Raw genomic sequence first — 15738 nt, forward strand, 5'->3', positions numbered from 1 at the left:
GGGAAGTACACCAAAAGGAAATGTAATGCTTCATTACAAGCAACCGTGCCAATGAGGAAAAATTTTGAACAGTAATTGGAACAGAACCATATACAAAAATTGTAAAATACTGTGATTAATAAATGTGTATATTTATATGTAGTAGCAGTTGTTTTGACGGCATGCTCGCATTCACAATACGATATTAATCGATTGTTATAATTTTTATTTCTCTTGTCCCAGAACGCACAATATACTTGAACAGAACTGATCACAATTTCAGACATTGTAAGTTAAAAAACAGACCGCGAACCGGTCGAATTCGAGCGAAAATATGAAACCCACTGATCGCGTTCGCTTCGACGCATCGCACGTCCCTCGATGCCATGCGCGAGCGCGCTCAAGTAGGACGAATCAACTGTTGGCGACTCTGTGGATGTTTCACACGGTCGCGGCGCAGCATTCGCAACAGTTCCGTCATACAGGACGACGCATAACGCCCCCAAGTGGTATTCAGTCCCGCTGTTGGTTGTGGTCACAACGTTTCGGATCACCAGTGTTAGTGACCACGGGATATAAAACAAACTACAATCCCACAACAGAGGAAAGACGTCAGCCTGATGGGATAACTATGCGATTCTACGTAGGGTATGCAAAAGAAATTCTTATTAGGTATTCTGCAGGTTATAGGCCGATGACCGACGCCCAACAAGAAGTGGGAAGAAAATTCTATATTTATTCATTTAAATTTGAGGTACAGTCATCATATTCCTGTTAAGGTATCTTTTTCAGCGGGAATGAGTGACGGAGTCTAGTGTCTTACGGTGCACTCTAATTACACCTGGTGGTTACACACGATTCGAGTGCAGCCACTCAGGTTCAGTGTGGACTGTGATTATCGTATGGCAGCGAAACTTAATAGATATGTCAACGCGTTAATGTGGACTCAATTTATGCTGGTAAACGTTTAATTCCAATTGTGGTCACGAGGTACAACTCCGACACTCTACACTGTTTGCATGACGGTATGACACCTACGCTGTCATTTTTCTAGCCATAACGCGACTGAATAGTGCGGCTATAGCGAAGCGGGACCGTGCGCTGTTAGTGAAATTGTTTCATGTGAACGATAGCATTTCCATTGTCGTCGGAGTCTTTCTCAACGGCATACATGAATAAAACGTTCTCGGTTTTCAAGCCGAGTCATTTCGAATAAAATCCTCGACCAGGAGTTCACTGACTGCCGGAGCTGCTACGGTTTCTCGCTTATAAAGGCATGATGACGTCATCAGTAGCCAATCAGAAAGACCCAATGTCGCGCGCGCGTAAATCGACCCGGACAATAGCGGAGCTATTGCCCGTGGTAGCACGGGCGACGTCAGGTGGCGCCAGCCCAAGTTTGAAACTGCTGCTCCCGCGTCGCGCATCTGCCTTCGCTTTCTTTCGATGTCCAACGCCCGTCCCCATGCCCTGCCGTGTGTGTACCTCTGGTCTTTGTTGAAATTGTTGTTGTTTAAACGAATCTCGGCAGCTTCCTTTATAACTGAGTCCCAATATGTAGATGCATGAGCCAACACTTTTGTATTTTCGAACTGTATTTTATGCCCGTTTTCTAGGCGGTGCTCCGCTATGGCCGACTTGTCAAGCTCCCTTTCTTTTATATGACGCTTGTGCTCAGTACAACGCTCCGCAACCACGCAAATTGTTTGTCCGATATACATGCTGCCACATTCACAGGGCACACCATACACGCCGGACCCTCGAAGAGCAATGTCGTCTCTAAGAGGGCGCAACATATCTCGTATCTTGGGGGCGGGTCGAAACATTGGCCTTAGCCCATGTTCCTGCAGCAGACGTCCTAACTTACTGCCAGTTGCTCCACAGTATGGCAGGAATGAAGTCCGTTTGGCCTCTTTTACTGATTCACCGGTGTCTCTCGTCGGCGGCCCTTGAAAGCGTTTGCGATGTCTCTCTTGCTGTATCCATTTTCCCCGAAAACACATAAGTTCCGCAATTCAGACTATAGGTGGTCGTCTTCAGATATAATTTTGATTCTATGGACCAGCGTGTTCGGGACCTCTTTCTTGTGTACAGGGTGGTGGAAGCTATTGGCGTTCAAGTGTCGATCAGTGTGTGTTGGTTTCCGGTACACTGAATAATCAAGGTGGCCTCCTGCCTTCCGCTCAACCAAAACATCCAAGAATGGTAGCTTGCCGAGCTTCTCCGTCTCAACAGTAAATTTAATGTTGGGATGGACACCATTCATGTGATCGACGAACTGCTGTAGTGTATCTTCACCATGAGGCCATATCAGGAAAGTGTCATCGATGTATCGTAGAAAGCAAGACGGCCATAATGTCGCAGTTTGCAGAGCCTGCTCCTCAAAGTGCTCCATGAAGAAATTTGCGACTGCTGGAGACAGTGGTGATCCCATGGCTGTGCCGTCCGTCATCTCATAATATTCATCGCAGTACAAAAGTGCGTTGTCGTTAGGACGTGATGGAACAACTTAATGATTCCAGATGGAAAATGTTGGGCCAAAAGATCCAGCGTATCCTGTATTGGCAGCCTCGTAAAAAGTGACACAACGTCCAGGCTAACCATTAGGTCGTTTGGGCCTGTTTTCATCATCTTGAGTGTCTCAACAAATTTCTGCGAGTTGACAAGATGGTGTTCACAATGTCCCAAGTTTGGTGCTAATAATCCTGCCAAATGTTTAGCAAGTCTGTAGGTGGGCGATCTGATTGCACTAACAATCCGAAGAACATTTTCTTTGGTAATCCATAAAGCCTGAGAGGTCTGGCGGCATGAGGCGTTAAATTCTTCACCACTTCATCTGGTAAACCATGATCCTTTAATAACTTCCCTGTCTTTCTGACAGTGGCCTGTGTGGGATTACAGCTAAGCTTGCGGTACGTGGCATCTCTTATTAAATGTAGCATCTTGACGTGGTAGTCTGCAGAGCTCAGAACCACGGTGGCATTCCCTTTGTCGGCTGGCAAGACAACCAAGTCTTCATTCTCATGTGATAACCGTCAGCAACGTCGTTCCTCCTGGCTAATATTAGATTTTGGTGGCTTAGCTTTCGCCAGGATATGGCTGGTAGTTAGCCTAACGTACTCAGCCGCATCGTGCGAAAGATTCCTAATGCACTGCTCTATTCCACTAATTATATTCAATATTGGCAGACGTCGTGGAGCTGGAGACAAGTTGAGGCCTTTACTCAGCACTGATATAGAGCCGTCGTCCAGTTCTTGGTTGGAAAGATAAACAATCGTTCTATGGGCCTTATCGGATTTCACAACAGTTCTTCCGTGATTGAGTCGGTCGAACTTGGCACATTGCTCCGACGTTACTTAGGATAAACTTGCATGCTGCTGATACGGTCGCAGGCTCGAATCCTGCCTCGGGCATGGCTGTGTGTGCTGTCCTTAGCTTAGTTATGTTTGAGTAGCTTTAAGTCTAGGGGACTGATGACTTCAGATATTAAGTCCCATAGTGCCCATAAACATTTGAACCATTTTTGAACAGAAGAGATAGAGAACATTGTATCAGAATTACTAAAAGCATTGAGGGAATTGGCAACAGAACGACTATTCACGTTGGTCTGTAGAATGTATGAGTCTTGAGATATGCCATCTGACTTTCGGGAAAACATCATCCTTACAATTCCGAAGATTACAATAACTGAAAAGTGTGAGAGTTATTGCCAAATCAGCTGAACATCTCATGCTTCCAAGTTGCTGACAAAAATAATGTACAGAAGAATGAAAAAGAAAATTGAGGATGTGTTCGGTGAGGATCAGCTTGATTTTCGGAGAGGGAAAGACATCACAGAGGCAGTTCTCACGTTGCAATTGATAACGGAAACACGACTGAAGAAAAATCAAGAATTGTTTATAGGATTTTTCTATCTAGGAAAAGCGGTCGACAGTGTCAAATGATGCAAAATGTTAGAGATTCTGAGAAAAAAAGAGGTAAGTTAAATGGAAATACGGGTAATATACAATAGGTACAAGAGCCAAGAGCGAACAATAATACGAGAGGTAGCTGTAGAGTGTAAAAACTTAGAGGAAGACGGAGATTGGAGTACATCCGGCAAATAACTGAGGACATAGGTTGCAAGTGCTAATCTGAGATGAAGAGGGTGGCGCAGGGGAGGAATTCTTAGTGCGTCTTATCAAACCAGTCGAAAGATTGATGACTGAAAAAAATTAAATGTTCTCTATCTCTGGAGATTATGAATAGGGCAATATGTCCATATGAATTTTTTTTGCGTTCACATGATCGTTCCTGTCGTTTCACTGAATATTGGCCATTCCTCCAGGGACAACCTGTACATTGCGAATATGCTAATGGGTGGAGTTTATCTCTGCTGAAAAGAGAAGTTTTATGTCTTCGTGACTGAGATACTTCTGTGCAGTGTACTTGAGGCTGAGTACGCGTGTGGTGTGCCGGCAGGGTTCGGGCCGGGCATCAGCAAGACTCCGCCCCCGCAGCCGCAGTCGCCGCCCCCGGCCGCCTCCCGCCGCCCCCAGAGCCCTCCTGCTCCCAACGCCAGCGGCCCCATCACAGAGGTAAGTCTGCAGCCGAGGCGCATTCTATCCCATAACTTATGCACCACCTACAGAACTTCCAGACCTCTGATTTATATGTCCCCCTAACTTCTCCAGTCGAGTGCATGAGATGAATTGTCCGTACCCGTATTGGATAACTACAAAATTCCCACGAACACAAGATCATACCTGATGAACCTGACACAAGACATTGTTCACCACAGTTGCTGAGGAATAGAACAGACCGAATATGGAAAATTCGTGCTATTATATCGTCGTATATGTTCAGCCCAGTTCACCTGGTAATTCACTAGTGAAAAATTAACACCTACTTGAGACATGACGTAGAAATGCCTTATATGCATTGTCTAATATGAGGGCAGTCAAATCAAAACCGAGCACTCGACACAACGGGACCATGGAATGGTTCCCCTAGAAAGTAATCACCACACGCGTTACGACATTTATCTCAATTGGAGAGGAGACGATCAATTTCTATTTCGTAAAACGCAGTCTCTTGCACTTCCTCGTACAATTGAAAGTGATACTTACGCATATCTTTCTCCAGAGCGCGAAAGATGTGAAAATCACGTAGTGAACCAGATCACCAAGAGTAGCCTATAACACTGCAACTGCGTTTACGTAGCTTATGTAATCAAATACCAAATTTGGCTTATTACGTACTATGCCCCAACAGAACAAATAGTCATGTCACGGAAAAGCCACGTATAACACTGCCGTACGCTACTGCTACACCATAACCTTAAAGTTGGAGGCAGTTTGTAAAATGGAACTATTTTGTTAAAGTAATTATGGTATAAAGCAACACAGCAGTGTTACCCTCTGAGAGGAATGTCGTTACGTTGACCGTGAAACACCTAGCGGAGGTGGCGTATCGGAAGCGAAAGTCAGAAATACGTAAATATTTAAACAGCAATAAATAATATTTAACCTACCCACACTGTTTACAGGATAAATAAAACGGTCGCCAGCCTAATTAGGCAAGAGAATGATTAAAATTATTGTTCAAGAAAATAGTTATTAGTAACTTTAACGGACAGACACAACCTATACTTTACCACACGCGAGTGCAATGAACTCTTGACACCTGCATATGTCAACGTTAAGATTGGAACTAACAACTAGAGCAGCACAAACTATTTGCAAAAATATAACAGATAACGGAACACACTATTACTTTCAGGGCTTATTCAAACCGAATAAGCTTTATAACACTTTTCTATTTAGAGTGAAAGTTAAATGGAATCCACTAACAGATTAATTTTTTAAAAAATAAAGAAGTTACTGTTTTCATAGATAGTTGTCCTTCTATTAATCATTATGCAGTATGAGCACAATAGGCAAATTGTGGATCCTGTTACAACATTAATATGCACTTTTATTACACAAAAGAAACAAGTACTTAGCAAGCGTGAATATATAACTTTCCACTATTGCAGTTTTCCACTTTTACTACAGTGAGACACAATGTTGACAAATTTGCAAGGAACTGACTCACCTATTAAAATTTGCTACAGGGAGCACTATGATAATTAACTAAGCAAAACTTTATAAGCCTCAGTTTTAAGAACTTTTAATCTTTAAATGGAACAGCAAATTGTCTTTATTACCACAGTCTTCTACTTTCAAGTAAATGATTAAATAGGTGACTTTGAAACTCCACAAAACTTTAAATTGGACTGTTTCCATCACTGGGAGCCTTTCACAAAACTACATTTACTACCTCCCACAATTTCACTAAATCCACAGTAAATCTGAATACTCCCTTCTTACCAAAGAACAAACAACATTATTTAATTAACTATTTGGCTTTGAGGCTTTCATTTTTTCCACAAAGTAGGACACTCGGTAATCATAGTTCAAATGGAGAGGAACCTGAGAGGTGTTGTGATAGGGAAAAAATCAAGATAGGTACATAAATTCAGTTATAAGTTAACTTATATTTGTGCACACTAAAACATCCAATGAGCTGATCCTTCACTGTACATTACTATAGTGCTCCATTACAGTGATTGCGCAATGTGGTGGCAACTGCATGTTGGTAGGTGGATTTGCAGGTAGAATTGCTGGACTCTGTCATTTCTTGGTGGCGATGATAGATACCAATTTCAGAATAGTTCCAGCTTTTTATCCATCCATCCGAGGCATTGCCAAGCGACAGGAAAAGTCTCTCTCGGAACCAGCACAATATACAACTTTTACATGGGCAGTGCACAGTTTGGTAGCTCGTCCCCGACTGACTCCTGTTCCACCTTTTCTACCTAGGCTAACCACAATTTGCGCGGGCTACACAGTTCCGTTCCCGAGGGGAACCACTACACCTTTTACATACAAACTAACTAAGAAGCCTAAGTGAAGTTCATCAGTTTACATAACAGTGAAAAAAACATTTTAAATGAAACAGAACATTTGCACATATTAGTATTTCTACAAAAAAATATTCACCCAAATTCCAAATGTATACAGTAAGTTTTGTCTCCCTTCAATTGAGACAAAGAATTTAAATGACAGATATACTACATTGCATAGAATCAAACTATGACATCAAAGTTTTTACAAAGAAAGGAGTATAAAATTTTTTGTTATCGATTCAATCCAACAACCTTTACAGATACTCAATGTTATAACGTTAAACCAAAACAAAAGGCAAAATAAACCCGTACATCATTAGAGCTATGGTGTTATAAGCCTTCATCCGATTGGCAGTGTGAAGGCGGGCGTTTCGTGCAATGGGATGATTCTGTCCGACAGCTTTCCTGGGTGTTTTGACTAGATAGCGCTTCACAATTTCTGCAAAGTGTCTTCATAGCGTTTGTGCAGTGATTGTGGTTCCACTCTTGGTGAACACGAGCAGTGTGTCCCTGCAGTCGACGGAGCACCTCATCATCTCACCGGAACTTGGGTGAATAGCTCTAAATTTCTTTCGCAGGGAAAATGTGGGGTGTTTCCACTGATGGCTTTGCTGTTTGCCCTCGGGCTGTCGGAATGCTGCCGGACGGAATCATCCTGTAGCAGTGCGACTCAGACGAAACCTACGCTTCAGCGATTTGGTAGGAAACCAGTGCAACATCCTCAGTACAGCGCGGATCTTCCACCATACGATTTTCACATCTTTGAGGACCTGAAGAAAGGAGTGGAGCTCGGTTTCGGTCTGAGGAGAAAGTGCAGGGGTCAGTGCAATTCTGGATCTGTCAGCGGCCGGCCGTAATCTACGAAGCAGGAATTGATCATCACGTCTTCCTGTGGGATAAATGCCTCAATGCGTGTGGTAATTACTGTTGAATGGAATCTTCCATGGTACCGTTGTGGCGTGTATTTGGTATTCATTTGACTGACCCTTACAGATCCAAAGGTCACAAAGAGATGATAATTAAATCGAAACCCTTAGCTGCCGACAGGTGTTGCTGATACACATCAATGGGGACAGCTGAAAATGTGCGCCCCAACCGGGACTCGAACCCGGGATCTCCTGCTTATGTGGCAGACGCTCTATCCATCTCAGCCACCGAGAGTATAGAGGATAGTGCGACTGAAGGGACTTATCCCTTGCACGCTTCCCGTGAGACCCACATTCCCAACTGTCCACAACCTACATTCGTAGTGTTTCCTATTAGATATTTGCCCATTCACTCATTACTCGCGCCGGACTAAGCTGACGAGTCCCGCAAGAGTTCGGGCAAAGCGTGCACATTCGCACAAGAGGTCAGTGGCCGGGTAGCCTTTTTAGCTGTATCAACACCACCTGTCGGCAGCTAAGGGTCTCGATTTAATTATCATTTCACTCTAGAGAAGCTGCACGGTCATCAATGGTATCTGTTCTTTCGGGAACGGATACTATCTTCATATGGTCGCAAAGAGCTTTGTTGTGAGTGGAGCAGGAACCACTTATTGAGCGTGAACAGCTCTCGCTTGTGAGATGAATATTTGCCACTTTCTGAATAAGTGGCCTATTATCTCCAATATAGCTCTGAGTTAATAAGAAGTACACAGTCTTAATAGTAAAAACTGACACGTATGAAAATATACGATAATAGATGCAAAAGCGTTCCGGTAAACAAGGATCCGAAAATGAAGTTCGTATGATAAGACCCTAATGTACAGTTACCAGCCGCCACTGGCTTCAGTGCGAAATATTTTTCTAGTTGGTACAAATGTTTTTGAAATGTTAACATTGCGATGAAGTTCGCCTCTAGTAAGGCTCACAATTCACCAATGACCTACTTTAACAAAAAATACTTCTTCAGCACTTTACATGGCACAATTTACATTACACTCGTACCTGTTAAAGGAGATTCTCCATGTGGATGAAATACCCACTCGGCTCTACAGTGAGTTACCACTTTGGCAGACACCCCCCCAGATCATGTCGTAAATGTTGACAATAACGTAAAATTTGTCGCTACAGGTTTTTCAACCGTATAAACGGGAGTTGCGCTGTCCATTCCATTTTTGACATAACCCCACACAGAAAAATCCAGAGTATTAAGCTCAGGTGATGTTGGTTGCTAAAGTACAGTCCCTGATCTGTCAACCGATTTCGAACCATATTGGTGCGAAATACATCTTCGTACATCAGTATCTCCCCCCCCCCCCCCCCCCCATGACCCCATGACCCGTGGCCCTTGCCGTTGGTGGGGAGGCTTGCGTGCCTCAGCGATACAGATAGCCGTACCGTAGGTGCAACCTCAACGGAGGGGTATCTGTTGAGAGGCCAGACAAACGTGTGGTTCCTGAAGAGGGGCAGCAGCCTTTTCAGTAGTTGCAGGGGCAACAGTCTGGATGATTGACTGATCTGGCCTTGTAACACTAACCAAAACGGCCTTGCTGTGCTGGTACTGTGAACGGCTGAAAGCAAGGGGAAACTACAGCCGTAATTTTTCCCGAGGACATGCAGCTTTACTGTATGATTAAATGATGATGGCGTCCTCTTGGGTAAAATATTCCGGAGGTAAAATAGTCCCCCATTCAGATCTCCAGGCGGGGACTACTCAAGAGGATGTCGTTATCAGGAGAAAGAAAACTGGCGTTCTACGGATCGGAGCGTGGAATGTCAGATCCCATAATCTGGCAGGTAGGTTAGAAAATTTAAAAAGGGAAATGGATAGGTTAAAGTTAGATATAGTGGGAATTAGTGAAGTTCGGTGGCAGGAGGAACAAGACTTCTGGTCAGGTGACTACAGGGTTATAAACACAAAATCAAATAGGGGTGAAGCAGGAGTAGGTTTAATCATGAATAGGAAAATAGGGATGCGGGTAAGCTACTACAAACAGCATAGTGAACGCATTATTGTGGCCAAGATAGATAAGAAGCCCACACCTACTACAGTAGTACAAGTTTATATGCCAACTAGCTCTGCAGATGACGAAGAAATTGAAGAAATGTGTGACGAAATAAAAGAAATTATTCAGATAGTGAAGGGAGACGAAAATTTAGTAGTCATGGTTGACTGGAATTCGAGTGTAGGAAAAGGGAGAGAAGGAAACGTAGTAGGTGAATATGGATTGGGGCTAAGAAATGAAAGAGGAAGCCGCCTGATAGAATTTTGCACAGAGCACAACATAATCATAGCTAACTCTTGCTTTAAGAATCATAAAGAAGGTTGTATACATGGAAGAACCCTGGAGATACTAAAAGGTATCAGATAGATTATATAATGGTAAGACAGAGATTTAGGAACCAGGTTTTAAATTGTAAGACATTTCCAGGGGCAGATGCGGACTCTGACCACAATCTATTGGTTATGACCTGTAGATTAAAACTGAAGAAACTGCAAAAAGGTGGGAATTTAAGGAGATGGGACCTGGATAAACTGAAAGAACCAGAGGTTGTAGAGAGTTTCAGGGAGAGCATAAAGGAATAATTAACAGGAATGGGGGAAAGAAATACAGTAGAAGAAGAATGGGTACCTTTGAGGGATGAAGTAGTGAAGGCAGCAGATGATCAAGTAGGTAAAAAGACGAGGGCTAGTAGAAATCCTTGGGTAACAGAAGAAATATTGAATTTAATTGATGAAAGGAGAAAATATAAAAATGCAGTAAATGAAGCAGGCAAAAAGGAATACAAACGTCTCAAAAATGAGATCGACAGGAAGTGCAAAATGGCTAAGCAGGAATGGCTAGAGGACAAATGTAAGGTTGTAGAGGCTTATCTCACTAGGGGTAACATAGACACTGCCTACAGGAAAATTAAAGAGACCTTTGGAGGAAAGAGAACCACTTGTATGAATATCAAGAGCTGAGATGGAAACCCAGTTCTAAGCAAAGAAGGGAAAGCAGAAAGGTGGAAGGAGTATATAAAGGGTCTATACAATGGCGATGTACTTGAGGACAATATCATGGAAATGAAAGAGGATGTAGATGAAGATGAAATGGGAGATACGATACTGCGTGAAGAGTTTGACAGAGCATTGAAAGACCTGAGTCGAAACAAGGCCCCCGGAGTAGACAACATTCCGTTGGAACTACTGACGGCCCTGGGAGAGCCAGTCCTGACAAAACTCTACCATCTGGTGAGCAAGATGTATGAAACAGGCAAAATACCGTCAGAGTTCAAGAAGAATATAATAATTCCAATCACAAAGAAAGCAGGTGTTGACAGATGTGAAAATTACCGAACTATCAGTTTAATAAGTCACAGCTGCAAAATGCTAACACGAATTCTTTACAGACGAATGGAAAAACTAGTAGAAGCCAACCTCGGGGAAGATCAGTTTGGATTCCGTAGAAACACTGGAACACGTGAGGCAATACTGATCTTACGACTTATCTTAGAAGAAAGATTAAGGAAAGGCAAACCTACGTTTCTAGCAATTGTAGACTTACAGAAAGCTTTTGACAATGTTGACTGGAATACTCTCTTTCAAATTCTAAAGGCGGCAGGGATAAAATACAGGGAGCGAAAGGCTATTTACAATTTGTACAGAAACCAGATGGCAATTATAAGAGTCGAGGGACATGAAAGGGAAGCAGTGGTTGGGAAGGGAGTAAGACAGGGTTGTAGCCTCTCCCCGATGTTGTTCAATCTGTATATTGAGCAAGCAGTAAAGGAAACAAAAGAAAAATTCGGAGTAGGTATTAAAATCCATGGAGAAGAAATAAAAACTTTGAGGTTCGTCGATGACATTGTAATTCTGTCAGAGACAACAAAGAACTTGGAAGATCAGTTGAATGGAATGGACAGTGTCTTGAAGGAGGATATAAGATGAACATCAACAAAAGCAAAACGAGGATAATGGAATGTAGTCGAATTAAGTCGGGTGATGCTGAGGGAATTAGATTAGGAAATGAGACACTTAATGTAGTAAAGGAGTTTTGCTATTTGGGGAGCAAAATAACTGATGATGGTCGAAGTAGAGAGGATATAAAATGTAGACTGGCAATGGCAAGGAAAGCGTTTCTGAAGAAGAGAAATTTGTTAACATCGAGTATAGATTTGAGTGTCAGGAAGTCATTTCTGAAAGTATTTGTATGGAGTGTACACATGTATGGAAGTGAAACATGGACGATAAATAGTTTGGACAAGAAGAGAATAGAAGCTTTCGAAATGTGGTGCTGCAGAAGAATGCTAAAGATTAGATGGGTAGATCACATAACTAATGAGGAAGTATTGAATAGGATTGGGGAGAAGAGAAGTTTGTGGCACAATTTGACCAGAAGAAGGGATCGGTTGGTAGGACATGTTCTGAGGCATCAAGGGATCACCAGTTTAGTATTGGAGGGTAGCGTGGAGGGTAAAAATCGTAGAGGGAGACCAAGAGATGAATACACTAAGCAGATTCAGAAGGATGTAGGTTGCAGTAGGTACTGGGAGATGAAGCTTGCACAGGATAGAGTAGCATGGAGAGCTGCATCAAACCAGTCTCAGGACTGAAGACCACAACAACAACAACATCAGTATCAACGTGTGCCGGTGCCCTATCAGGCATGTAGACTACTAATTTTCCAACCATGGACTATGCGTGAAATTTGAGCCCAATTACATTGTGCAACAGGAAAGCTCGTAATTGTCTCCCGTCGTAGTGCGTAAGTTTCAGATTTGGCTCAAAGGTGCGTACAATGTTCCCCTCTAAAGATGCAAAAGAGTGGCGCCCTGTGACGTCATCCTCGGGCTCGACGATGCTTCAAACAGCAAGGAGTCGGCAGACGCCAAAAAAGACCATAACTCAGATGTTCATGTGACGTATAAGGTAGGTTAATTATATCATATAGGCACCAAACATCACCATAATTCTACCCATCACCACCGTGGACGTGCCACACGGTGGAAAGGTCGTCACAGCCCCACTTACCGAAATTTGATCTCCTTTTTTGACACATCTGCGATGGTTAGAACCGTAACGCCTAGCGTTGAAATAACGTTGTTTTCTTGTGAGTGGCCAAATGAAACGTTCCAGACACACCACCGCTCAGAATGGCCACGAAAAGGTCTCAGGGCCTGGCACAAAGGGCGTCAATGGAACATCGTGCGGCTGGACCGGCTGACCGGGCAGCGCTAGTCGAGGCTACGGTCCCGGATGGGCCGCACATGCTCGATGCACGCCCCTGCTTATGGCCATCCATCCGCATCTATACGTTATTTTTATTATGTATTTTGCTGACCGATGGCCTTTGTAGTCTGGTTAGAATTGTTTTAAATTTATTTTCGTCGTTTGCCACACTTCCCGTACATTATAGCGGGTAAATCTGTGTTACACTGTATCAGTCTTCTGCAAGTGTCACATACGCTTGGTATAAGATTGAAGTGTCGTATGGTCGAGTGATTGCCTGCCTTGTACCACGTAAACTTTTGCTTCCGCTGGCAGGTAAGGTGCTTGTATGTTCCTCCTGTGACATCACAACTACGCATTGGAAATTTAGCCTTACTTTTTTATCTTCTAGGTTGCCCTGTCAAAAACTCGTAGAGTCTTTTCGTCGATAGAGATCTAAGCTGTAGGTCTCCTACATCAATGTAGCTCCTTTGCACACAAATTTATGAACGAAAGGCTAATTAGTGTGATATGTGCGTTGGAGTAAATGGCGGTATCTGTGAGGGCTATATTTGTCAAGTAATGATATTGTGGGTAAAGTGCCCATGTTCTTATCAATAACAGAGTGCGATGGATTAAAACAGCAGGCCATTAAGATGGAAAGTAGATCGGGTCCATCCCTATCCATCGGGTGCCATGGTACATATCGTATGAGAGCCTTCAAAATATGACATCTCTATAGCGAGAATGCAGCTTGGGAAATCGGGCATGCTACTGCTTTTGATATTTCTAGCACCTGGGCCGTGTTCCAACCTTCACTCAGCAAGGAGAAATTAATTAGCCGCGACGTTTGATGCAGAGCTAAATTTCTAGAGGTATATAATTTGGCAACTGCACGCATTGAGTTTAGTATCGATCTCCAATTACATGGTGTTGTTGAAAGAATGCTTCAAGTATACGCTCAGAATTGTGTTCACTCTTTATTTGGAACCATGATCGCACCAAATCGGATTTTTTACCAGAGGTAGTTAGATAGCTTTCAGTGGGCTGATTATGGTACAGCACGTGCGAGGTAGTAGCTGGAGTAGTTTCTTGACTTTGTCAGTCTCGCCTCTTGACGTTAGAAATTTTTAAAGATAGTCGGTATATGCTCCGTATATGTGTTTCCGGTTAAAAAGTGTCATTCAGGTGCATACTTCACACAGTTAGCAGAGAAGTGGGTTAAATAAATAGTAAATAAGTTCCGAGGGATTTGAGCATCCTTGTTTTGACTGAACTTCTGATTTGAACATAGTTGATGAAACATTCATTTACAGCCATTCACGATGAGAAATTTTCTAACAGGTTTGCAAGAGTTTCGATGAACTTAGCACCAAATACAAACTGTGCTATAAAGTCCTGAGATAGAAGTGGTTCATCCTGACCAAAACTTTATTAATGTTGATGGAGAGAATAGCTAGGTGGGTATGCGTGGTTTTTGTGAACGCCACTACGCCACGGCAGGCAAGTGGGGCACCAAAGACCCTCCGTTGGGACGCAGAACTATACTGCTAAGTTCTTTGTCTAGCGCTGATTTTGATCTCGGAAACACACTGTGAGATAAGTTCGTTGTCACAGTGTAGAATTGTGAAGCGTCACAAGGTGGCCAATGTTTGGTGTAGCTGGCTTTTTGAAACGAGCAGACTACGACGTTAAAGAAATCCAGTCGGAATGTTAATACTGGCAACGATTTCGTTGAATGTTTCGGTTACTTTACCTCTCAGAATATCCTGTTTGGTAGAATTCGTGTGTTTGTCCGTCTGAAAATGGTGATTTTGTTCCTTCAAATTCGTTTGCGTTTTGTCTGAAGTGATTTCCTCATTTATGTGGCGTCTACATGTCTGTCTATCCGGAAGATCGTACGGGGTACCACTTGCTTAAAATCAACCACTGCTCCACTGCCAACCTCTTCGTTTCTCAACGCGTCCACGAAACAGCAATGCATTACCTACATCTGCCCAAGCTTGTAGCCAATCCGCGGTTCCGTATATATTTCTTCAGTGTATTGTTCGCTTGCGCTCCCTCATCACATGATAAAGGAACGGTTTAGTCCTCATGTACGTGCCCTTCAGGTTTACCACGTACTGTGAGACCTTGTCGCCGTCTCTCTCTTTAGAGAGCGAAGTTTGGTTTTCAGCCGCCGTATGCGTAAAGACTCTTTAACTTGATAGAGTGGGTAATAGACTTAAGCAGTTGATTTCTTTCATCTGGCTTTTTCAGCGCTAAATATGCTTACAGTTATGGGGACAGTGGGCATGGTAAATATGGTGCACTAGGTGATAGTATTCAGAAATACTTAACAAAGGAAATAGGATTAATCTGATGAACTACAGATCCGTATCACTGATGCCGATTTGCTGTAGAATTTTGGATCATATGCTATGTACGAACGTTACGAATTACCACAAAGAAAATGATCTAATGACACATTCAGCACGACTCATGTGCAACACAACTAGCTCTTTCTCCTCATGAAGTAATGTGTGATATCGATAAGGGACCTCAATTCCGTATTTCTAGACTTCCTGAATACTTTCGACACCATTCCCTTTGATCAAATTGGCTTTCTGTGGAGTATCGTCTCAGTTGTGCGACTGGATTCATGATTTCCAATGAGAAAAGTCACAGTTTGTAGTACTGATGGAGAGTCATCGAGGAAAGCAAAAGGAACATATGGG

General features: G+C 43.0%; 1 protein-coding gene across 1 annotated transcript in view; it reads left to right on the forward strand.

Moving 5' to 3' along the window:
• Positions 1 to 15738, forward strand: part of LOC124789573 (rap guanine nucleotide exchange factor 4) — a 271079-nt gene that overhangs the window by 43442 nt on the left and 211899 nt on the right. The window contains exon 2 of the mRNA XM_047256978.1: positions 4441 to 4556. Coding sequence (XP_047112934.1) covers positions 4441 to 4556 — 116 coding nt within the window. The remainder of the gene's footprint in view (positions 1 to 4440; positions 4557 to 15738) is intronic.

This window comes from Schistocerca piceifrons, chromosome 3 (assembly GCF_021461385.2).
Source record: "Schistocerca piceifrons isolate TAMUIC-IGC-003096 chromosome 3, iqSchPice1.1, whole genome shotgun sequence".
NCBI classification, from domain to species: domain Eukaryota; kingdom Metazoa; phylum Arthropoda; class Insecta; order Orthoptera; family Acrididae; genus Schistocerca; species Schistocerca piceifrons.